Genomic DNA, 25,643 nt, shown 5'->3' with positions numbered 1-25,643 from the left:
GCTAACACACCCTTCTGTATTGTAGTAGTTTTATCACAGCTATCACACCCTACTGTACTCTAGTAGTTTTATCACATATCACACGCTTCTGTACTGTAGTAGTTTTATCAGATATCACACCCTGCTGTACTGTAGTAGTTTTATCACAGCTATCATACCCTACTGAATTGTAGTAGTTTTATCACAGCTATCACACCCTGCTGTACTGTAGTAGTTTTATCACAGCTATCACACCCTGCTGTACTGTAGTAGTTTTATCACAGCTATCACACCCTGCTTTACTGAAGTAGTTTTATCACAGCTATCACACCCTGCTGTACTGTAGTAGTTTTATCACAGATATCACACCCTGCTGTACTGTAGTAGTTTTATCACAGTTATCACACCCTGCTGTACTGTAGTAGTTTTATCACAGCTATCACACCCTGCTGTACTGTAGTAGTTTTATCACAGCTATCACACCCTGCTGTACTGTAGTAGTTTTATCACAGCTATCACACCCTGCTGTACTGTAGCAGTTTGATAACAGATATCACATCCTGTTGTACTGTAGTAGTTTTATCACAGCTATCACACCCTGCTGTACTGTAGTAGTTTTATCACAGCTATCACACCCTGCTGTACTGTAGTAGTTTTATCACAGCTATCACACCCTGCTGTACTGTAGTAGTTTTATCACAGCTATCACACCCTGCTGTACTGTAGCAGTTTGATAACAGATATCACATCCTGTTGTACTGTAGTAGTTTTATCACATATCACACCCTGCTGTACTGTAGTAGTTTTATCACAGCTATCACACCCTGCTGTACTGTAGTAGTTTTATCACAGCTATCACACCCTGCTGTATTGTAGTAGTTTTATCACAGCTATCACACCCTGCTGTACTGTAGTAGTTTTATCACAGCTATCACACCCTGCTGTACTGTAGTAGTTTTATCACAGCTATCACACCCTGCTGTACTGTAGTAGTTCTATCACAGCTATCACACCCTGCTGTACTGTAGTAGTTTTATCACAGCTATCACACCCTGCTGTACTGTAGTAGTTTTATCACAGCTATCACACCCTGCTGTACTGTAGTAGTTTTATCACAGCTATCACACCCTGCTGTACTGTAGTAGTTTTCACACAGCTATCACACCCTGCTGTACTGTAGTAATTTTATCACAGCTATCACACCCTGCTGTACTGTAGTAGTTTTATCACAGCTATCACACCCTGCTGTACTGTAGTAGTTTTATCACAGCTATCACGCCCTGATGTACTGTAGTAATTTTATCACAGCTATCACACCCTGCTGTACTGTAGTAGTTTTCTCACAGCTATCACATCCTGCTGTACTGTTGTATCACAACTTGTAGTACTGTAACATCTTTACACAACTCCAAGTCTTTATCCACAATAAATCATCTCTACCCATACCTACACTATATACCCAGTCTCTGTCTGTGTGTAGGATCCTGAGTCCTTTACCATCTTTACTCAGTAGGACAACATTTTTATTGTTTTGGTCCCCTATGATGAGGCTCCCCTGACTATCATACACTATACCACAGGGGTCAAATGGTTCACCTCCTGTTTGTGGTGATTGTTTACATGTACTTGGGATGTAACCTTTGTATACAAACAGTTTCTGGAAGTCAGTGTCCATGACAACAATATGTTTGTTTCCATCACCACCAATATCTCTATCACGTAGATCAAATACTGCGACATTGTTAGTGACAGGACACTCTGTGATCCTGTATGGTGTACACACTAATGGTTTCCCAGTCCCTGCTGCCATTGTAGTGAGTACCATCTGACCTTGTGTGGTATATTTGGAGACGTTTCCAGACATGCCCACAATGACATGGTTCTTTGCTGTAATACATATGCTGGAAGGATATGTTTTAGTTGTGAATTGTTGAGTTAATTGTCCTGATACCAGCTCCAGGATGTTGTGTTGATCATCACATGCCCACAATCTGTGTGTTGTTGGTGATAGACTGATGTAATTGATCATAGTCTTGTGTGTGACCTCCTGTATCACTGTGCCCATCTTGTCAGGGAGAGTTAATGTGTTACTGTAGACACTGGTCCAGGCCTGGACATATAAAATAAATGTCACATGGAGACTCCCACTCCTCCACCACCTTGGTCTCTGTCAGAAGTGTTTTCCTGGCCACTGCTTTCTTGCCTTTATCATCTGACTGTTGTTGTGATGAGGATTGTTGCTGACCGTCTGATAACGATACTGACCATTTTTGGTCAGTGGATGTATGACTTTGGCCTGAGGTGGTGACTTTTCCTAAGGCTTGTACCAGGTGACCTTTAGGAGTATTGTTTGGGTTGAAGCTGACTGTACCTAAAACAGGTTTTACAGGAATATGTATTCGGGAATCTATTTCACATTTTGTGTTGTAGATTTCTATGTGAGAGCCCTGCTGAAGTGCTGTCTTGCAATTCTGCATTTGTTGTTTAAGGTGTTTGTTCAACATTTCCAGTTCTTGTTTGTATTTCTGTATGAGTTGAATGTTGTCATCTTTTATTTTCTGATATTGTGAGAGTGTCTCATCTTTCAGTTTGTCAAGGTATTGTTTTAATTTTTTTGTTTGAATCTTCAACTGATTTGATAATTTCTGAAATATGCTGTCGTTGTCTTTGAGGAGTGTATCAGTAGATGTGATGTATTTTCCAATCTGTACCAGGTCATTTTGTTCTGTTCTGTCAATAAAGTTTCTTATGTCTTGTTTGTTCTGAGGAGTGACTTCACTAAGCTCACACATTGGATGAATTCTGTGAATGGTTGAAATACATTTCAAACAAATTAGTTCTTGACATTTTTCACAATACATATCTAGTTGTCTCCCCTTGTGATGGCTACAGGTTGTCTGTCCTTCCGCAGGAACTGGTATCTTTGCTGCTGCCATTTTGAAGAAGATTGAATGTTTGTTGAATTTCTGAAGATCTTTGATTCTATGTTGTCACTAAATCAAACAAATACAAGTTTTGTTTGATGTTGTTAATTGTTCTATCTCGATCCTGTTCTGAATGACGGGCTGACGATTTCTTGACAGAGTGGAGGCAGGGTATGATTATTCGTTCTACGTCCTGTGTAGTTTTAAGCTTATGTACAAATTAATTCTTTAAATATCGACCAAACAAAGTTTTAATAATGTACAAGGATAAAATCACTGCATTCAGTGATGACATCCTCAGGGTACCTAAGATTAAATCAAGTTGGTCATCTCCAAAATGATCCTATTCAAAGTTGTTCAAATTTCTCTTCCTCCAAAATTCACAAACAGGCAGTAATTTTACTTCCATCTTCTCGTGCTTGCAGATCCGTTCCATTCTCAGTTTCTGATGAAAATATCCATTACAGATCAAAAGTAATCCCGGTAATACACAACAATGATAAAATTTGTCTCAGTAAAGTACAAATATGTACATTAAATGAAATTTTAAGTGTCTATACAGATCCTTATCTTTGGTTACTAATGTAAACAAACGTTTAAGCGACCAAAATGTCGGTCTTAGAAGATGTTTTCATAAAGGATCGACGTTACATGTAAGCTTCGATACTGTCATATGACTTGTAAATCCATGAATTTCATAAATAATAAAAATATATCATATTAGCCTCCGTCAGTAATGACAGGTTTAGAAGGCAAACCAACAATTAAATTAGCTATGTACGCATCGCATTTAAGGGAGCCTCCAATAAACTTAACCTTTTGACCCCTGATCATGACCTTTGATGTTGTAAGGTCGCTTAAATCATAAATATTTTAAGTCAACAAAAGTCACTCAAATATATCGAAATCATCTGGAAGGAATATGAAAAATTATGTAAACATAAAAACAGATACTTGAAGATCTCTTCCGGAAACTTATGAAAATGTGATATGTTATTTATAAGCTCTCAAGCGGCCGTTGACCCCTGACCCGAGAAGCGACGTCAGTAAACTGGAAAATGGCTCAATCGAAGAATGATGCTAGATTGTCGCTGGAAATTAGGACTAAATCTGTAGAACAAACCCTCATTCCACTGGTTACACAGGTAAGATGCTACATCATTTATTGTTTATTTATAAAATGCGCGTATAATTATCGCTTCAGGCTCCCTATGAAGGACACGATCCGCATCCATATTACTAACAATATTGATCATAACATCGTTTCATTGAGTCACGATGCGGCTTCTGCGACAATGGACATGTAACCTCGACATAAGAGACTCGAATGGTCTCCAGATATACGATATCTGTAGCAATATTTATGACGATTTCAAGTATTTAGCCTATATGTTTGTATAGGATATGTGATGTCTAAATACAGAGAACGGCATTGTTTTGACACTTTCACGGTTATCACACATACGACTTCAATCATAATTTATACAATTTTGATTTACAAAAGAAATAAAGAAAATAATCCTATAGATATTTCTAGCATTTTCCTGACATTAGTGACAATATATATGCAACAAATACATATGAATAATTTTGTTTAGGAGATAAATATAAACCTTTTATAGGTCATTAACTTCATGGCGGAGCAATTAAGGTGCAATAAAAACATCCACATCAAACACCTGTACATGGTGTGCAGGTGTCATTTGCAGTAAAGTATCATAAAGAGACCATAGAAGAATTTATCTATCTGTCATATATATTTCCTGACTCAGAGTCAGAGTAAGTGCTGTTCGACTGCATGCGGACAGAGATAAAACTGTGAGCAGGCCAAGTTGACCTCTTATACCCTACATAGGTTAGTCACTATGGACCAGATAAGCTAAACTGAATTATTATTAGTTTAACATCCTATATAATTAACAGCCTGTCATTTAAGAATGTGCCAGGTTTGTTAATGGTGGAGGAAAGCTTTAATCAGAGTACCCGGAGAAGAAACATTGACCGGCGGTCATTATATGTACCTGGCAACTAGCATGCATATTTGATATGTGCCCATTTGGGATACAAAGTCACAACCCAGAGGTAGAGGGATTGTAGTGATATGTTTGGACATTTTAACCACTCTGTCATCATAATCTAGCTTAAAGGATATTTTTGTACAGTCAATGTCTAGAATCTACAAATTAAAAGTCATGTATTCAGGATGAGACTCAGATTCTGCTCTAGATCTGGCCACTACACTTTTTATAGGAATAATAGTTTACTGATCAATTTAAATTTCATAAAATTAAAGTAATCAGGTATCAAAATATGTAAAGATATTTAATTCTAGCTGCAATATTGTAGCTCAAAAGACTTCAGACAGAAAATGGTGTCATCTTTAGAGCTACAATTGGTGCCTATTACTGCTAATGGAGCAAATTAATGATTATGCAAACCAAAAATAACACGTTTGTAAGCATTTTATTATATTTGTTTTATATCTCTTACATACTAGGCAATAAAACTGAACCATATAAAATATCAAATTCTCAGTGAGACATATTTTTTTTACATATATGTATGAAGGTCTTTCTTCGAAGGGAATTTATATGACAAGTCTACAAGTTTTGTGAGTCTTGTGAGAGGGACGGTTGATATTAAGAACCGTAGTTATGTTTGTTTTTGACAAAAATGATATATAAATGCATGCATTCGCATAAAATAATTGGAAACCTACAAAAAAGTATCGAAAACTATGCCCGAGTGATTTTCGAAGGCAGTGCTCCACTAGCTAGGACACATAGGGACCATTTCGAACCCGGCCGAAAGCTAGAGTAGGCCGGGTACGTATATTCGTTCTAATTTAATTCATATTTAAGATTATCACCTACAACAGTCTATTATATGTGTTTACAGATACAAACATATGCTTTTAAAGATGCTACACTGCTGACAAATATTATTTTTTCTCGATAAAAAACATGCAGTAGCAGATGCATCAATTATTTGTTTTCAGTTACAAAAGTTACTTTCTTTACACCATTATCATCATTAAAAAGTTTGATTTGACTTCAGGATGAAATATGAAAAATAATTGTGTCAGGAAAAAAATCTGTGGCAATAATGTCCTATATGGAATGACGTAATGATAGAGTGCAAACGAAAAAGCAAAATTAACTGTTTTATATTATGTTTAGTGTTAATTAGACATATTATATGTATACATGTTTTAACACCAAGCATTGTTCAAATGATGAGTATCATATATGCTAGCTCTCTCAGTGGAGGAGCGTCTTCATTCTTTGAAGTGTTTATTTTATTTCATATAGTGGATATACATTACATAAATAAAAACGCAAACTTTCCAATGAATCCTTAAATATATTAATGATATTCTAGGTGATTTTGGGTAAAGTCAAATGAAAAGATATTCTTGATTCCGTTAAAACCCTTTAAAAATAAAGGGTTGGTATAGGTAGGGATTGTTTTTTTAAGTAGTTACTGATTTTATAGGGTTGGTCGGGTTACTGGAAACACAAATATTTTTTTGTATGGCCTAATCTTATCACTACTTCTGATGTGGTTCGTTTAACATCCTATTAACAGCCTGGTTCATTAAAGATGGTGTCAGGTGATCAAAAGCCTGAGTACCCAGAGAAAAACCACTGAGCTTGGGTTTTAGATATATATATTACCCTAGTCCACAGCACCCGTACCCCTTATATACATATATATATGTATATAAGCGCCCCTCCCCTCTTCTTGAGAAAGAGTAGAAGTTATGAAAAGTTACGAGATTCACCCATCCCATTAAATTAGTCCCATTGGGATATTACATGAAATTTGTGTAATTGCATACACACCGTATTTGCCATAATTAGCACCCAAGTATTTTATACACACATGTGTATAAAATACTTGGGTGCTAATTATGGCAAATACGGTATATATATATTGTTGAAAGAGTTTAGATATTGGCCCTATCTTATGTACTATGTAGCAAAGTAAAAATTAAATAAATGTATATAATTTCATATAACACTCAGATGCAAGCATATGCAGTACATATATGCATTGTTAGTTATATTATGAGCTGCTAGTGACTATTATAGGCCCTCAAGGCCTTTTGTTGTTGCAGAGACTGTTTGCTTCATTAAGTAAGTATTCTGAATCTAAAACCGTTTTCCCATTGAACAGATTCATACATCTGGCTTCTATTTAACAGATTCATACATCTGGCTTCTATTTAATCAAAGAATTCCTTCAACATTATTCACGTTTCTGTCTGGACCTTTGTTTTGATATTCCTCCTGCCTCGGCTAGTTGTTTACAATGCGTTGGTATGGCCAGTAAACAAATGTATATGATATACAGATTTATCTTGGCATATACCTACATACGCCCTAATTAAAGCCCTTTTATAATTCTTTGCAATTATAAGTGCCCATCCTCTTTTTGGAATATATGACAGCTTAAAAAGATAGGTGATTCCCTTAGTTTCATAACACATTAACTGGAATGATTATTATACCCCCCTCACAGCATAAAAGTTTGATAGGAGGTATATTGGAATCAGCTTGTCTGTCTGTCTGCCTGTCTCTCCATCTGTCTGTTGAAATAGTTTACCATATCCGGATTCCGGACAACTCCTCCTTACCTATAACTACTGGACCAATTTTAATGAAACTCGGCAGTTATATTTTTGACTACCGGTATGTACATGTGTAATTATGTATATATTCAGGTTTTCGTTTGTGAAAATTTTGGTTACCGCATGGTAGCCAGATCTCTTAGTCTATACACAGAGTTTTGTTAAAAAAAGAAGCCATACCAATTCAAGGGACAGAGAAAAATGGTCTTTATAAATAGCCAAGTCTACTGGTAACTGGTCTAGACTATTGAAAGTGGCCCGATATTTATTTTACAAGTGGTCATTATACAGAGATGGTCTTTATATAGAGGTGGTCTTTATGCAGAGGTGGTCTTTATAAAGAGGTGGTCTTTATACATATGTGGTCTTTATACAGTGGTGGTCATTATACAGAGGTGGTCTTTATACAGAGGTGGTCTTTATACTGAGGTGGTCTTTTAAAAGCTAATTTGACTGCATAGGATTTCAAACTTTTTGTATGATATGTAACCCCAAAACATATGATTGTATGTATATATACACTGAGAGGCCCCACATGTCTAGAAAACTAAATAATGATAGTTATTTCACCATCTGTTGTGTGTCAGATCCGGGGTGTTTAAAATAGAGGAACAGACATACAGCCTAGTAATGGTACTACATCCCCCAATTATACAAAGTCAAACGCCCAACTGGTGTGGAAACGAGGCATACAGGGCTGTCATCGATAGGAAGGGCTCCATGGAGATATGGTATCGGTTTGTAAATGTGGGGTAATGGCACTGATACAGTTTGAGGCCTTACATATGTCAGGGCAGTACCTGCAAACCTGCAAGATAAGAAAAATGTATTGATGTTTTCCCTACCCGTAGGTTACCTAGATACCTATGTTAGTTTTTACCTCTGACCCTAATTATTTTATCACATGAATCAAAAAAGAAAAACAAATTGTCTTCAAAGAAGCTGTGATTTCAACTTGATTTTTACACTTACTTATTAATTATTATAATTAGTATAAAAATAAGTCCAACCACAATTGATAATAGGGAATAAAAGACTTCTAGTCTGCCTAGAGCCTGAAAGATATATACCGTATTTAACCCAATAAGTGCCCCCATCCCTATAAGCCCCTTTTCCCTTTTTAAGGTTTCATTTTTGGCGAGGATCACCTCGCCATTGTGATCGTGGTTGCAAAATTCTCTTTCAGTCAATTTCCTCAATATGATTGGCTTAGAACTTGCTCGCAGATACTAGCGCTCCTAACGGCAGTGTATTCAACAACTTTGATTTTACCGGGAATTTTAAATTTAGCAAATTTTGAATGTGAAAGTTACTGAAATAAGCGTATCTGTAATGTTGAAATAGGAGAAGTAGATAACTGCTTTCATATCCTTACCATATACACTATCCAAATGATCTTAGGTTGGAAAATTTTCACTTGAATTGTTTACAATGTATCTAGACTTTCCGTCCCGAAAATGTTGTTAACAATGCATGAAGACGTTTCGTCCCGAAAATGCTTCGCTTCGCCCCACGCGTTTTGTCCCTACTAGTGACAATTATCCCGCAACGGAAAAAATGAAATCAATGTTTCACTTCAAACATCAAAATTTTTGCAATAATGATTTTTGTAATTTGAATCATATTAGTTCGGGAGCAAATAAATCTCAGGACGAAATGGAGATTAGTTTATCACGGCTGCGTTATGCCACATGTACGTGTAAATCCACAATGGAAGAAAGACAACTCTAAGAAAATTTAGGATAAACTTTGTAAACTGATCAAATAGCGCGTGAGAGACGATGAACATTTTCTAAATGTCCAAGCTGGCGTAATCTTCCAACTTACGGCAGTTAATAAGGTATGAATATTTACCACATCCATAATTATCGATAATTTTATAAGCACATGTATACATTATCAGATTATATATACATATTAAAGCACGTATAGAGGTTGTCACTAAAAACATTTTAGCCACTTTCATCACATGTAGGCCTACAGGAGCTTGACGTTCTGATAATATATATAACGTATTCAGTAAACTACGTAATTAACGAAGTATTTTTGGTCCGAATGACAAAAATCATACATAAAATGTTCGTATAACTCGAAGTGAGATTTTTTTGGACTACTTCATTTGAAGATCGATGAAAATGCCGATTTCCTTTTCATAATTCTTCCGTAGAACGGCACTTAAAAAGCTGTTTCAATCTACAGCAAACGTGGAGAAAACGGTTAAATGTTTAGCAATTATCCTGAGTTATATTTTATCAACAATCATCAGAGATTAGTAATTAAAACTTACATAAACATACTCCCGATTCTCACTTGCATTGTGTGATCACTCGAGCGGAACTAATCTCTACCACCTGGCACAGTCTTACAAAGGGATGTTCTCTTAACGCCAACATATTTATCAACAACAGGTAGGTGTTGTTTTAGGAAACAATAGGAAGGCAATTATATACTGTTTCATATAAGCTGTCTTTATTTTCACCTGTAAAGTCACTTGAGATTTACCTGTATTTCAATCAGTATCATAGGTAACATTTGGTGGGTTCTGGATAAAAATTCCTTCAATATATTCCGTATTATATACAACGTAAATTATTAATCAAAGATAATCAGTGCTTTAATATGCTAAGAATTAATATGGAGCTACATGTGGATTATTAAGAACGATGCATTTTGAGTTCCAGCTGAAATATTTTTTTACAAATCATATCTCAATTTTATCAGAAAAACAGGTTTCTTGATCAGTGTATATTCTAATGTAACAGTATTCTGTTTTGACATAGGAGTTCCAGTAGGGCTACATTCTTAGCCAACTTTCATTTCTTGTGACCGTGCATAGTTGCGCATGATTTCTCTTATCGCATAGACGTACACCGTGAAGTATTTGGTTAGAAAATGAGTGGGGAAAAACAATATCACAAAAGTTTAAATTAATATTGTCGGAAATTTTGACCTGTTGATTATAGTTTAAGTTGGTAATCTATTGAAGCCGACACAAACACACATTATGATGTTTTATAAACATTGGTAATAATATATCATTGGGGTTTAATGTTCTATATGTATTTTTGATACAAAATATTTTTAGAAGTCACTTAATAATGTAAAAATACTAAATGAAATGAGATTGAAGACTGTTACTTAGGGTCTTAACCATATTCATTTTAATACACATTATAGATGTTAATGTTGCAATACTGGCAAAATTATTTCAAGTCCATATGTTGAAGGTCTTGTAATTCTCAAAATGTTGCAAACTTTTAGTGCTCAGAATACCAAATTAACAGTTTTCTAATTTTTTTCTGTTTAAAGATTATAGTACATATACCAATTTGTATCTAGTAACAATGTTTGACCGAAATTCACCCATAGGAAAGAAATTTATATGTTATTTCTAACATGCACAAAAAATATATAATTTTACTGCGCTGTTAACGGACAACAGTTTAATTATTGGGTGCTCTTTTGCTATAATGATATACAAATGTACATGTACATTTACATTATAATGTAACATCACGCTGATCTAGAAATACCATCTTAGGATAAGAAAGCAGGAAAATTATATAATTATGATAAATGATGCATCCTAATGCAACTTTCAAAATATATTGTATGTTCTGTTAACTTAAAAAGGTCAGTCAAGTACAAGTAAAATTTGGAAATCATATTTGACATAAATTCACTTACTCTTTGGTAGGTTATTAACGCAGATGTTACATGTACATGTACTATATATGTATATAATGTCACTTAACAGACATATATGGAAGACCTTGTGGAAATATATCACGTTTCAACAGGCAAAAGGCTTATATTATTTCAAACTTTTAATCAAATTAGTGTTACACTAAGTTGAAACTGGATAATTCCTTTTTGGATTTTTTCTTTGATATTACTGAATGGTAAAGTTGCTTCCATGTGAAATAAGTTTCAAAGAATTTTGCTTGATTTTAGTATCAATCTATTGAAAATTTAATGAGATTTATACCAGAGATTTTAGATATATTCAAGGAAATCTTTAAAATTCTTGAATTAAATCATTGTGAATTTAATTTAATTTCATTCATAGATTCTATTGTTATATTTTCATAGATATTAACAGAAACATACATTATGTATATATGTATCTGATATTAAATATGAACACTTATTGAAATGAAAATTAATCAATATACACTTAGATAAGTATCAACACAGGTAACTTTTACAGGTAAATTTACCTGTGGCATTGGGTCTGCCTTTAGGAAAAAGACTATAACCACTGTCACAACAAACTACCCTACAGCAAAATCCAAAATGTTGGCGTTCAGAGATACACCCCTTACAAATGCAATCAAACAAAAGCCTACACGATCACTGTTTTTAGTGCGATTACATCTTTGAGTATGAACAATACTAGTTCTTTGAACTTTTTACTCGGCAAAATAAACTTATCGCTGTGCCCATGCACACATGCATATGCATATACTTATACTTCTGTGTGCACATTATCAGATACATTATATGACAACTGCTGTATTACAATCAATTTATGAAGGACAAAACTCCAAAGAACAGGAGGACTAAAGAACAACAGAAAATAAATTTCAATAATATTTACTCTAAACTGGTATTGTTATTTATAAAAAAAAAATGTTTAATTATATGATATTAGCCTTTTCGGTAATTACTCTGTTAATACATTTATTGTTTTCTTATGTTTTACAGAATGTCTACATGCAAGTATCATTTCAATTGGAACCAGTCCAGGAGAAAAAATGTGTGAACAAAATGAAAGAAATCATTTTCAACTGTGGTAGCTTAATACTGTAATAGTTTTTGATATGAAAATAATTACTATCATCATATTCAAATTCCATATATATAATACATTTAATGTTGTAAATATTTTTGATCCAAATAATTACCATCACCATCTTCATTCCATATATACAATACACATTAGTGTTGTGATTTGTGAATTTTACTTTAATATGCATATACTTGGTATTTGTTTATTTTCTATGACATCTACATGCTTGAAATAAAAAGAATAAATAAAACATTAAATTTATAACACAATATGACATTAGTTGTTAATATTTTTAGAAAACATATTAAGATTATTGTTAATAATACACTAATCATCATCTTCGGCATACTTTATTCAAAATAAATTAGATATTAATTTGCATAACACAGGTTGTCTTATGTTTTCCCTCCTTGACTATCAATCTTCACTGATCACTCTGAAAATGGTGATTTTACCTTTTTCGGTCGCCACATGAACTGCCTTAAATCAATTATATCCAATGCAATGAGACAACTGCATTTATTATAACGCTGTAAGGCAATTCTGCAAGATCAGCTTACATTGTTAATTTACATTGAACATATACATGCACAGTATGGTACCTTATTTATATCTCCTTTCCTATTTTCAATATACCTTGATGACTTGGAATCTTATCTGGCGGAAAAAGAATGTTAATTGTCTGACAACTATTGACAAATTATTTACAGATAATATTGAAATGTATCCCAAACTTTTATCATTTTATATGGCGATGACACTGTTCTACAACAGATGTTAAACGGATTTGAATAATATTGCATTACATTATTGCATTACATGGAAATTATAATCTAATATATCAGAAAGATAAAAGTTGTAATATTCTCAAAACGTAAATTGGCCCAACAACACACCAGTTTACGTTATGGGATATAGAATTATTTTGATATGAAGGGTATACATATCTATGTATATTTTTTAGCATTAATGGTAGCGTTTTTAAAGAAAATGAAAAAACTGCTGAACAAACAATTAAATCAGTGTCTACTATTTTTAAGAAACAAAGGAATGTATCCCTTCCTGTTGATTTTAAACTGAAAATATTTTAGTCACTTGTAATGCCAGTTTTATTATACTCATCAGAAGTATGGGGATTTGAAAATACAAATATTGTAGAAAAAATCATTTGTAATTTCCTCAAGTTAAAAAAGTGTATAAAACAATTCATGGTTTATGGCGAGCTAACAAGATACCCAATTGATATTGGAATAAAATGTAGAATGATTACTTTTTGGCATAATGTGATACTTAAACATCGAAAATAAGTACATCTATAAAAACGTTTATTAGCGTCGCCTATTCGAAGAATAGGGAGTAGCTGATTGTTGTCAACCCCACCTACCCCGCCGCGCACCCTGGCGTCTGCGTCGGCGTATGCCGCGTTGGAGGTCCCATTTCTACGTTGAAAGTTTTTTGAGCAAGCTTCGTTTGTTTTCGCTCAATTGTTTAAGCTTTATTAAGTGCATCATAAACTGTTTCCTGATATTTTATTTCTCTAATGCTGTCGTATGGATTGCTGACTCGTTCGATCAATTACAAACCAAAATTTTGCTGTAGGCCCTCCTTTAGGTTTTTTTGAGTCTAGTTCTCATTTTGTCAAATATTTCATCGTTATTAAGTTTGTTGAGGCATAGGATTGTCTACAATATTTGTCTATTGTCTTAAGCTTAAGTCATCATAATATGTTTTATGATTTTATTTTCCTAATGTGTATGGATGTTGTGTTTACTGAAACGTGTATAATACAACCAATTAGGGGCCCTTTAGGTTTTTTTAGTCTGTTAATAATTTGTCATACTTCCACATGTTTAAATAGTTAAATACTTGAACAACAACTTCTTCTGAATAGGCGAGCTTTTGCTGTTCTCCGACAGCTCTTGTTTAAATGGCTGTAAGATGTTTAAGATATTTTTATCAGAGCTAGTTTTAAATCATGTTTGGATATATCAATCAACTTGCTGGTTTATACAAAAGACCTAATTAGCAAAAACTTGTTGAAATATGTAGACCAATTGACCAGTTTTATTCAGAAATGGTATGACTATATTGATAAGTCTTCTTGAGGACTGACATATTCTATATTTAAGACATTTTGGCATAGAAAAAATATGCCTCTTGTCTGTCTCTGCTGCAAAACAATACTTGTTAACTGATACTTTGGTCCCAGGAACTTAATGAGAATAGCAATTCAGAATGGATATTTTAATTGACATCAATATTAACAAGGAAAAGGTTAAAGATGCTATAAAGTCATTTGGCATATAACACCAGGAAAATACCAGGAAATATAAGAATGGGCTCCTAAGAGTTTAGTATATGTTTCTTATTTAACACCTTGGTGTCCAAGGAATCCTCAAAAGTTCAAACTGGAAGGAACACTAGCAAACTTTATGTTTCTTATTGTCCAAAAAAATGTTGACTTTAGAAATATATCCTCCAATCATTGAGACCGAGCCATTTAGTACTTTCAGTACTTTGATTACTTACTTCAAATTATGGTTTTTACAGATTTTAAATACCTGGTAAATGGGCCATTACTTTAAGTGAATTTCCCGGGGCAAGAATTGAAAGGAAGGGATGGAATTAAGAATGTATAGATCTCATTGAATGGTTTGGTAACTATTGTCGTGGTAAACTTTGGTCGATGTAATGTATACATACGTAATTGACATTATGGGTATACGATGTTGTATACATGTATACATTTACATGTAAAATGAAGTGTCCTTTTCCCCTTGGGCATTGAATCATAGACAACAATGTCAATACATGGAAGATGTGAATACAATACAACTGCATTAAGTTAAAGCTATGTCTCTGATGGACAAGTCTGAAATGTAGGATTTTAGTAAATCACGGTTTTACATATCATGTATATAGGACCTTTGGTAACCAACAAAATTGCTTCATTGTATAAGGTCATTATACACATATATAACAGATATTTTCTGGGAACCGTGGCAGGGCATTAAAATTACTACATTGTTATAAAATATAAGCAGTAACTTGTTGTAAACGTGATTATTTAATTTTATTCTCCGCAGGGAAGTAAGAGGAAAGGTGCAGGGTTGATATATATCTTGGAAATGGGTTGTCCAATCCGTCCGTCTGTCTGTCTCACTCAGTCCCTCTGTCAGCAGTTTGTCTGTCTGTCTGTCTGTCTGTAGACACGTCTGGCAAAATCCTTCTTAACTACCTGACAGATTCTGATAAAATTTGGTACACAACCCTGGCATAAAGCAGAGTTGAGTAAACTATGGTATATATGGGGATCTGCAATGTCCCTATTAATGGAGTTATATTATTATTTGTGCAGCCGCAGTATTAGTCATCTACTCTAGCGACATTTCTAGTTTTAACTGTGTCTAATTAAAAAAAGGTATCAAGAGGCCTGATTTCATCCCATTTGATTGGTTTGATTATTTTAGATTATTTTAGTGTTCTATTAACAGCCAAGGTTTGTTGTTCCTTATAGGGGATTCAAACTCATGACTCTGTGCTTTTGGTAATATGTCTGGACATCTGTACCAATCGGCCACCGAGGCCCCTGTATATATGTACATGTACTCATCAGGACAAAGGCTTAGGCATAAGTATGGTTAATTTGTCTTCATCATCCTAAATCCAATTTTCTCTAGTTACAGAAGTTACTAATTACGCAATTACCATCATTGAAAAATTTGAGCTTCTTATTTTACTTTAAGATAATATAAAAATACTAAAGATAATTAATTGCATCGGAAAAAAATCCACAACACTGTCAACACATGCCTTAGTATATAACGCGCCCCATAGAATATATTCATAGAGGAATTGCTCCATACAAGCATGGTAAGCATAAAAGCAAAATCCAATCCCTATATAAGTACCACTTGCCCATGCACCAAAAGCAAAATTAATAATTTCATATGTACGTTTGTGTTAATTAAACATATATATACACGACTAAACATTAATTAATGAGTATAGTTATGCGCTATCAGACGTGGAGCATTTAAAGTGCAAAAGTTATTACTAATATCATGGTGTGTTTATACATTTCAGATTACGACGCTTGTGAACCACAAAGACCGTCCAAAGGTCACTGATAAAACAGCGAAGGCACTGATCCGAGTCGGACAGGCTGTTAATTTGGCTGTGGATCGCTTTGTAATAGTCGGCCAGTCTATCGCCGATGATAATGACGACATTCGACAGGACATGTGTGAGGCCTGTGAGGAGGCAAGGTCAGCAGGTATGTTGACCTTTAACCCTTTTTGTAAATGACCTTTTCGCTTGTGCCCAGATCAGAAAGTTATACATAATTTCTATTGGCTGAAACATGGTCACATGATAGTGAATATTTTGATTCCATGTCAACCTTGACCTTGTTATCAAGTGACCTTGACCTCATTCTGCTTTATCTTCGTTTCCTTGTAGGTGTAAGTATACAGAAGCTGACCTCGGTTGAGCGAACGTCCAACTACTCAACTCCCAAAACATTCACAGAAAAGACAGCGATGGTGAGAGCAGCACGACAGCTCCTGTCAGCAGTCACGCGGGTTCTACTACTGGCTGACAAAGTCATCGTCAAACAACTTCTTCTCTCTAAGGAAAAGGTCAGTAACTAGGATCTTCAATGTCTTAAAGGTAGGTTTCGCCCAATGAAATATAAAGACTACGAAATTGAAATTTGTCCTGTACATAGCTATATACAGCAAACAGTATGGGTGGTCAGATGCCTAGCTTGACCAGGAAAATACTCCTCTAGAAATAAAGCTTTACATAGAACATGACGTATACTTTTCCAAGTCCCAACAGAAACCAGGCAAGTTCCACTTGAGATGTGGCTTCTGTTTCTTATATTGCTACATGCCATCTCTGAATATCATTCCCTAGAGATATCCTAGGGTACTACTGATTCCATTCTAATTTCCTCCTCTTTGTTGCATGCACGAAACCTCAATAAAACAATCCATCACAGCTTAATTTGCATACTATCCTGTCAGTCTGACATCGCATTTCCTTCAATTTTGTATTCAAGACACAATTGTTCAATCTCATTCGCATATAGAAAATTAAAATGAGGTATTTTTTAATGTTTTTTCATCTTTTCTTCTGTTTATCGGATTTTACAAAAAATATATATTATCTACCTTTAGTGCATGGTGAACTTTGCTCTAATAATTGGGCATAGTGTGTTCAGGTTTGATGTTATCCATATCATGTTTCATCATTCACACTCAAATTCTTATTATCTAAGTTCATGATTTTACATTGCTTCTAATCCCATGTGGCGCAGTTGCCAGGCACTGACCGCTGGTTGGTGGTTTTTCTCAGGGTACTCCAGTTTTCTCAACCAACACACCTGGCACGTCCTTAAATGACCCTGGCTGTTAACAGGACGTTAAACTGATACAAATAAATGCTTCTATGACTACATGTATCTCCATATAGTGCCATGATGGCGAAGTGGTCATAAGATGTCCGACATATTATCACAAGACGTCCACCAAGAAACCTTGCATATCCTGAAATGATCCTGTACGTTAATAGGACACTGAACGGATAAAAAACCATCATTAGACCATTAAATTATCTGTGTATGTTGACATTTCAGGTGATCTCAAGTCTGAATGAGCTGGACACTGTTACAACCTTCACCGACTTTGTCAACTGTTTCAGTCGCTTCGGTAACGAAATGGTGGAGCTGGCCCATCTGACCGGTGATAGACAAAATGTGAGTTCTGGTATAAAAGACATCCTATTAGCAGGCTCTTTGCAATATGTATATATTAGGCTATCACCCCCCCCCCCCACCCTCCATCTTAAAATAGTAGACAGGGCATCCAGTAGACCCTTATAAATAATATATGTTCTATAAATCAGCATATGTCCTATGTTTTGACTTTTCAGATTTCTGAGTAATTGTGATTTGACTCCTGGATCTATTAAAAGTCATTGGTCAACTGGATGCCCTACTAGGATTGGAGGGAAGTGTATAAGTTAGCTGTTGCATCCTATTCGGATATCATGTAGATATTGGGACGCAGATATTTCGTCTTCACCTATTACAGAGTTATCTCCCTTATGGATATGTTAGGCAGGATTGTGAATTTTATATTCAGATGTTAAAATGTTTTACATTTAGTTTTTTATTTTGACAAACATTTGACATTTAGTTTTGTGATTTGACAGGATCTAAAGGGAGAGAAACAGCGGGCCCAGATGGGAGCTGCGCGGGCTATACTGGAGAAATCTACCATGATGCTTCTTCCTTCCTGTAAAGTAAGTCTTCTCCCTCTTTTCCTCCCCTTTCTGGATGAAGTTACAAAAAATTGGGATTTTATTTGTGAATTTTTTCCCAAAAAATAAAACTGAAACATGTAACTGCACTTTATATGTGAGTGCAAGCTATACCAGGCCTGCAAAAATATGGAATATTGCTACATACCCACGAGAATTTATTTGGTACATTGTTACATGCTGCATACTCACTCATAGCTCTGCCCCTTGCCCTATAACACTCCATTGTACAAGCAAAGGCAAATAACTCTTGTCAAATGCAAATACTGTTACATCTTCGTCGTCACCAATATCTTCCAAAAATAGATATACATGAAACAAATAAGATGCAAAAGAAAAGAAATGTAGATGAGCGGTTGCATAATTGGTTACAGTATAAAATGTTGTTGTGAATTATTTCAGACCTGCTTGCGACATCCCGACTGTGATACCGCCCGACTCAACAGAGAAGGGGTGTTTGTTCAGATGAGACGAGCCCTGGACATGATCCACTACATCGTGACGGAGGGGGGTACAGCTGGTCAAGTTAATGGTCACCCTTGCTCGCTGAATAACGGAGACTCCGGAATTTGTCTGGATAATGCTCATCACTCCACCAGTCGCTCTGTCAGAGACTTTGAGGTTAGTATATATCACAAATTTTGAAACATTATTTTCAGATTTCTTAATAATAATTGATAGTAAATTGCTTATATTAGATTCTTGTAGTAGTATTTTTTGTCACCTATGTATTACCTATGGCAACAAATTTGATTAGTGATTTTCGATTTGGGATATTCATAATTGATATTCAGAATTTTTAAAGGATATATCAACTGATTTTTGAATATAATTGATAATTGCCCTACCTCTATACCATGGCTATACACTATGACAGAACATACCAGCAATGTTAGAAAAATTATTTCATTCATGGAAATCTCTCAATATAGATGTAAATTCTATGGACAGTGACAATTCTATTGAACAGGATCTTGTGGAGATGACACGGGTGACCGGTCTGACCAGTTCCAGCTCTCCGGCCAAACTGACCAGTGCCTTGGACGTGGTCGTGGAGACGGCACAGGACTTCACGGATTCTGCCTACACACCACATGAGAACCGTGAAAAAATCATTGACATGTTGAACTGTATGAGAGCAGAGCTGCAGGTCCTCATCAACACTGGCCTAAACCAGGTATCTATATCTACATCATTCTACTGTATAACATGGAATTTTTGTTGTGTAGAAATGTAAAGAGAAAGGTAACTGATATGTTGAACTGTATAGAGCTAAGGCCAAAAATAATATATATATGTCTGTTTAGGGTTTCATTGGCAAAATTTGTTCATAGGGTTGGTAGATTGGGGATTTTTTTTTATAGTTTCTTTCACTCTGGATGAAACCGGAGTCTGAGATTGAAATCCAAATTGGAGGTGGGGGGGAGGGGGTATATATACGAATGGGTTCCGTCCGTCCGTCCATCCGTCTGTCCGTCCGTCCGTCTGTCCGTCCGTCCGTACGAATGGTTTCCGGAGCATAACTCTAAAACCAGTAGAGATATTTCCACAAAACTTCATACACACATTGGTCTTATGGTCTAGTAGTGCCTTTTGCTATTTTTAGGTTTTCATTTTTTGCATTTTTTTTTTTTGCATTTTTTCCGTAACCATGGAAACATTGCTGAAAATATCATATTTTTGTACCAGGTTTGTTTCCGGAGCATAACTCTAAAACCAAAAGAGATATTTCCACGAAACTTCATAGACACATTGGTCTTATGGTCTAGTAGTGCCTTTTGCTATTTTAAGGTTTTCACTTTTTGTACTTTTTTCTGTAACCATGGAAACATTGCTGAAAATGGCAGATTTTTGTGTAAGAATCGTTTCCGGAGCACAACTCTAAAACCAGAAAAATATCTAAAACCTGAAAATATCATATTTTTGTAGCAGGTTCATTTCCGGTGCATAACTCTAAAACCAGCAGAGATATTTCCACTTCATAGACATATTCATTTTATGGTCTAGTAGTACCTTTTGCTATTTTATAGGTTTTCATTTTTTGCACTTTTTCCTGTTTTTTTAGCCCACCATCAACAGATGGTGGGCTATTCAAACCGCTTTTTGTCCGTGGTCCGTCGTCCGTCCGTCCGTCCGTTAACAATTCTTGTTACCGCTATTTTTCAGAAAGTACTGAAGGGATGTTTCTCAAATTTCATATGTAGGTTTCCCTAGGGCCCTTGTTGTGCATATTGTATTTTGGGACCAATCGGTCAACAAAATGGCCGCCAGGCAGCCATCTTGGATTTTGATAGTTAAAGTTTGTTACCGCTATTTCTCAGAATGCACTGAAGGGATCTTTCTCAAATTTCACATGTAAGTTCCCCTAGGGGCCTAGTTGTGCATATTGCATTTTGGGACCAATCGGTTAACAAGATGGCCGACAGGCAGCCATCTTGGATTTTGACAATTGAAGTTTGTTACCGCTATTTCTCAGAAAGTACTGAAGGGATCTGTCTCAAATTGCATGTGCAGGTTCCCCTAGGGGCCTAGTTGTGCATATTGCATTTTGGGACCGATCGATGAACAAGATGGCTGACGGGCTGCCATCTTGGATTTTGACAATTGAACTTTGTTACAGCTATTTCTCAGAAAGTACTGAAGGGATCTGTCTCAAATTGCATGTGCAGATTCCCCTAGGGGTCTAGTTGTGCATATTGCATTTTGGGACTGATTGATTAACAAGATGGCCGACAGGCCGCCATCTTGGATTTTGATGGTTAAAGCTTGTTACCACTATTTCTCAGAAAGTACTAAAGGAATCTGTATCAAATTGCATGTGCAGGTTCCCCTAGGGGTCTAGTTGTGCATATTGCATTTTCAGACCCATCGGTGAACAAGATGGCCGACAGGACGCCATCTTGGATTTTGATAATTGAAGCTTGTTACCACTATTTCTTAGAAAGCACTGAAGGGATCTGTCTCAAATTTCATGTGCAGGTTCCCCTAGGTCCCTGGTTATGCATATTGCATTTTGGTACCGATCAGTGAACAAGATGGCCGACAGAGCGCCATCTTGGATTTTGACAATTGAAGTTTTTTTCCGCTATGTCTAAGAATGTACTGAAGGGATCTGTCTCAAATTGTATGTGCAGGTTTTTCTAGGGGTCTAGTTGAGCATATTGCATTTTAGGACCGATCGGTGATCAAGATGGCCGACAGGTAGCCATCAAGGATTTTGATAATTGAAGTTTGTTACCGTTATATATCTCAGAAAGCAGTCAAAGGATCTTTCTGAAATTTCATGTGTAGTAATATGTAGTAAAAACTTTAAAAGCAGAGAAAAGATCCCTCTTTCCTTTGTCAGACAAAGATCGTTCTTAGGTGGGCGCCAAGATCCCTCTGGGATCTCTTGTTTCATATACATAAGTCTCCACAATCAAACTTACTTCAGCTTTGATATCTCCATTGGCGGGGGATCTGAATGACTATGTCCTTGTTGGTGTAAAGTACAGGTACTCATCATGTATTACGATCATATTTACAACAAACTCACGGTTATAACGTAGTGATTTTCATTCCCCATCAAGATGTCTATAATAAATGTATAACAAACTATACTTACAACAAAGTTGGTTCCCAGCAGTTCATTTTAACCACATTTTACTGTGCATCTATTGCTCCTATTGTAAGTATTAATTGAAATTTTCGTTGTGAAGAAATGTTGATTGCTTTTGTGGTTGCTATGACAACATGGATGTAAAAACAACAAATGACGCTTATTACATCATTGAGTATTACTAATCCATGAAATTATCTTAAAGCTCCAAGCCACAAAGAAATACCCACAATACATCATTGAGAAATACTATCTATGAAATTATCTTAAAGTTTCAAGCTACAAAGAAATACCCACATTACATCATTGAGTAATACTATCTATGAAATTATCTTAAAGCTCCAAGCCAAAAAAAATATCTACAATTCATCATTGAGTAAAACTATCTATGAAATGATCTTAAAGCTCCAAGCCACAAAGAAATACCCACAATACATCATTGAGTAATACTATCTATGAAGTTATCTTAAAGCTCAAAGCCACAAAGAAATACCCACAATACATCATTGAGTAATACTATCTATGAAGTTATCTTAAAGCTTAAAGCCACAAAGAAATACCCACAATACATCATTGAGAAATACTATCTATGAAATTATCTTAAAGCTCCAAGCCATGAAGAAATACCCACAATACATCATTTGGTTATACTATCTATAAAATTATCTTAAAGCTCAAAGCCACAAAAATACCCACAAATGATTAAAGTTATATAGTAATTAAAAAGGATTATTTATATAAATTGAAATTTTTGGTTGACAATGTGTAAAAATTTTAATAGAAATTATTTTTGATATTTTGAATTTTATGAAAGCTGTAATACAGGTTCTTATCAACACTTCCCTGAACCAGGTAGCCACATAAGTCATTCTTAAAAAGTTAATGAAAATGAAATGAAATGAAAAAAGATGATAAAAACAAATTTCTTTGTTTTGATTTGAAGTTGATCTTTTCTTTTTTCAGAGGGACCTGAATGTGAGCCTTGACATGGAGACAGCGATCTTGAAGACGATGTCAGTATCCAAGTGTCTGAACAAGCTTGTAAGTACATTAGTAAATCATTAATACAGAACCAGTTGTTCACATTAATTTTATAACAAAACCATTAAAATATCATTAAAATGTTGTGAAAACCTCATTAAATTAAAGTTTCCTTCCTACAAAAAGTTAATTAGGAAGAAATGTTGATATTAGAATCTTTATAATCAATAAATTTAATTTAAGATAGATGAAAGTTTATTATTATATTGTGTGTGCATATATTTGATATTGATGGGGATTGTTTTGACTTTATTAGCTAGGTAGAAGAATAATATCATACCTAACCATTCAAATTTTCAAAAAGAAACAATTGTTGTTAGTTCAAGCAAATTAGATTAATTTTGGTTTTCAATTAAGAGACTCTTTAAAACAAAGTTTTGAAGAATTAAAAATGAAAAAGGATACAGATTTCTTCAAGATTTAGAAAAGGTTCTTGATTAATGTCATTGAAGATTCAATCCAGTCCTTGTTTGTAGAAAGACAATTTATTTTCCTATGACATGCTAGCGTAACTATTTGAAATCTTGCCGTTGATATGTTGTTAGCGCGGGATATTCTCATTGGACCTCATTCCCTCACCAATAGAAACCATAGCCCACACAAACTTTATCAAGTATATATCACGTGATAAATGAATTATTCCCATACGCATTAGTAAAATTGATGTAAATTGTTTGGCTTCTTTTGTAGCTCCAGGATACAGCGATGGAGCAGGCTTCGGAGCTGTTCAAGACAAACGAGGATCATGAATTGTTGAAATGTCTGAAGGGGGCAGGGATTGCTGGAGAGGCTGAGAGGGTCGAGGAGCTCACGGTCAAGTTTGAGGAACATATGGAACAATTGGAGGAGGTAAGAAACGTCCCAGCTAAACCAATACTCTTAACCAACTTTCTTTCGTGGCTACTTAATTTTGTGATTTCCATTTCAAAACGAAGATTAACATTCATGGATTTAAAAAAATGACTGGAAATTCTTATCAGTATCATTGATGTAGAGATTAGTTCAAGGTTATAAACTTTCACAAATTTATTTGGATCACGATTTTGGTAAAAGTTAATTGCACACAAAAGAAATTTGGTTTACAGTCATCTAATACTACCAACTAACTTCTCTTTGAAGTTACTAAACTTCTGTTTCAAAGTAATTTTGTTGAAATGAAATTTTCACGATTTGAAATTGAATGAAAACATCTTTGAATTAAAATGAACAAGATTTGAAATTTCATGGGGATACTTTTGAATTTAATTGTTCAAAAATTGTGGTCGCGAATATTAATTTGCAGAGATAAACTTTTGCGAATTTACAATGATCAAGTGAATTTATAAAAACGCACAACAATTTTGTTGTCACTACAATGTTTAAATATAACAGAATATATCCCGAAAGTCAAATCACAGATATTTTAACATCAAGTTTTAATTAAAATTGCAAATTTTTTTTACCCCCGTAAATAACCAGCTATTTTATGGTCTCCAGACCAAAATGAATTGCTTTGAGTAACCAGTTTAATAAATATTATGTAACTTAAAGATACTACACCATTGATAAATGGTATTTTTTCGCTATCAAAAATAGGAGCAGATGAATCAAAATTTTTATTCAGTCACATAAGATACGTACATTACACCATTACCACCATTGAAAAGTTTGAGCTTCCTATTTTAAGATTAGAATATTAAGAATAATGAATTGCATCCCAAAAAATTTCATGGCACTATGTCCTATATAGAATGAAGTACTGATTGCGCATGCAAAAAGAGCAAAATCAATTATTTTATTTGTACTTTTGTGTCGATTAGACATATTGATACATGATTAAGCATAAGTAATTGTTCAAACAATTTCGTTTATGCTCTGTCGGCGATGGAGCATCTTTAATCATGTTTCTTTGAACTTCTTATTTATTTGACATCATAACTATTATTTATTCAATAATGAGAATGTATAGTTTACGATGAAAAGAGAAATTACTGAACAAAACATATCAATTCAGAAATCTCATGAAATGGATTCAAATGACTTTGTTCGATGATTATTCTTTATAACATCTATTCCAGGTTTGTAAGCTGTTTCGACATATCGCCACCACAGAACCTCTCGTTATCGCTGCCGATCATAACGATTCCATCATCAGAACTATCGGGCCACTGGTAAATATTTACATTAATTAACAGGGCTCGAATTTTGAATTTTTTGTCACTTGCTAAAAATAGCAAGTGCCCTAAATTTGTACTTGCTAAACAAAATTTAACTTGCAATTAAATATCGGAATTCAAATCACAGTTTTGTTTTAAAATATAAAATCATTTATTTTTGCATGATGATATGAGGTGTATGTGTACATTATGT

The 25,643-nt window shown here is 34.7% G+C and overlaps 2 protein-coding genes and 1 pseudogene across 3 annotated transcripts in view; 1 reads left to right on the top strand and 2 right to left on the bottom strand.

The window, feature by feature from the left end:
* Positions 1-210: 210 nt before the first annotated feature.
* Positions 211-2,097, bottom strand: LOC138310440 (uncharacterized; annotated as a pseudogene).
* Positions 2,052-3,713, bottom strand: LOC138310439 (E3 ubiquitin-protein ligase TRIM45-like). Its single transcript, XM_069251659.1, has one exon. It carries the CDS (start codon positions 2,913-2,915, stop codon positions 2,067-2,069), a length of 849 nt encoding a protein of 282 aa, XP_069107760.1. The 5' UTR covers positions 2,916-3,713; the 3' UTR covers positions 2,052-2,066.
* A 176-nt stretch (positions 3,714-3,889) lies between these two features.
* Positions 3,890-25,643, top strand: part of LOC138311057 (alpha-catulin-like) — a 57,453-nt gene continuing 35,699 nt past the window's right edge. For both annotated transcript variants that reach the window (XM_069252488.1, XM_069252487.1), the window contains exons 1-10: positions 3,890-4,048; positions 16,415-16,604; positions 16,790-16,968; positions 17,970-18,089; positions 18,548-18,637; positions 19,058-19,276; positions 19,626-19,832; positions 23,217-23,294; positions 23,985-24,143; positions 25,352-25,444. In XM_069252488.1, coding sequence (XP_069108589.1) covers positions 3,962-4,048; positions 16,415-16,604; positions 16,790-16,968; positions 17,970-18,089; positions 18,548-18,637; positions 19,058-19,276; positions 19,626-19,832; positions 23,217-23,294; positions 23,985-24,143; positions 25,352-25,444 — 1,422 coding nt within the window. In that variant the 5' untranslated portion in view covers positions 3,890-3,961. The remainder of the gene's footprint in view (positions 4,049-16,414; positions 16,605-16,789; positions 16,969-17,969; positions 18,090-18,547; positions 18,638-19,057; positions 19,277-19,625; positions 19,833-23,216; positions 23,295-23,984; positions 24,144-25,351; positions 25,445-25,643) is intronic.

The sequence above is a fragment of the Argopecten irradians genome, chromosome 16 (genome assembly GCF_041381155.1).
Source record: "Argopecten irradians isolate NY chromosome 16, Ai_NY, whole genome shotgun sequence".
Classification (NCBI taxonomy): domain Eukaryota; kingdom Metazoa; phylum Mollusca; class Bivalvia; order Pectinida; family Pectinidae; genus Argopecten; species Argopecten irradians.
The sequence above is the reverse complement of the archived record's forward strand: the minus strand, read 5'-3'. Positions and strand labels throughout refer to the sequence as shown.

What these genes read in the sequence shown, in the direction of transcription:
- LOC138310439 (XM_069251659.1), bottom strand. Translation starts at nt 2,915, where the DNA reads ATGGCAGCAGCAAAGATACCAGTTCCTGCGGAAGGACAGACAACCTGT.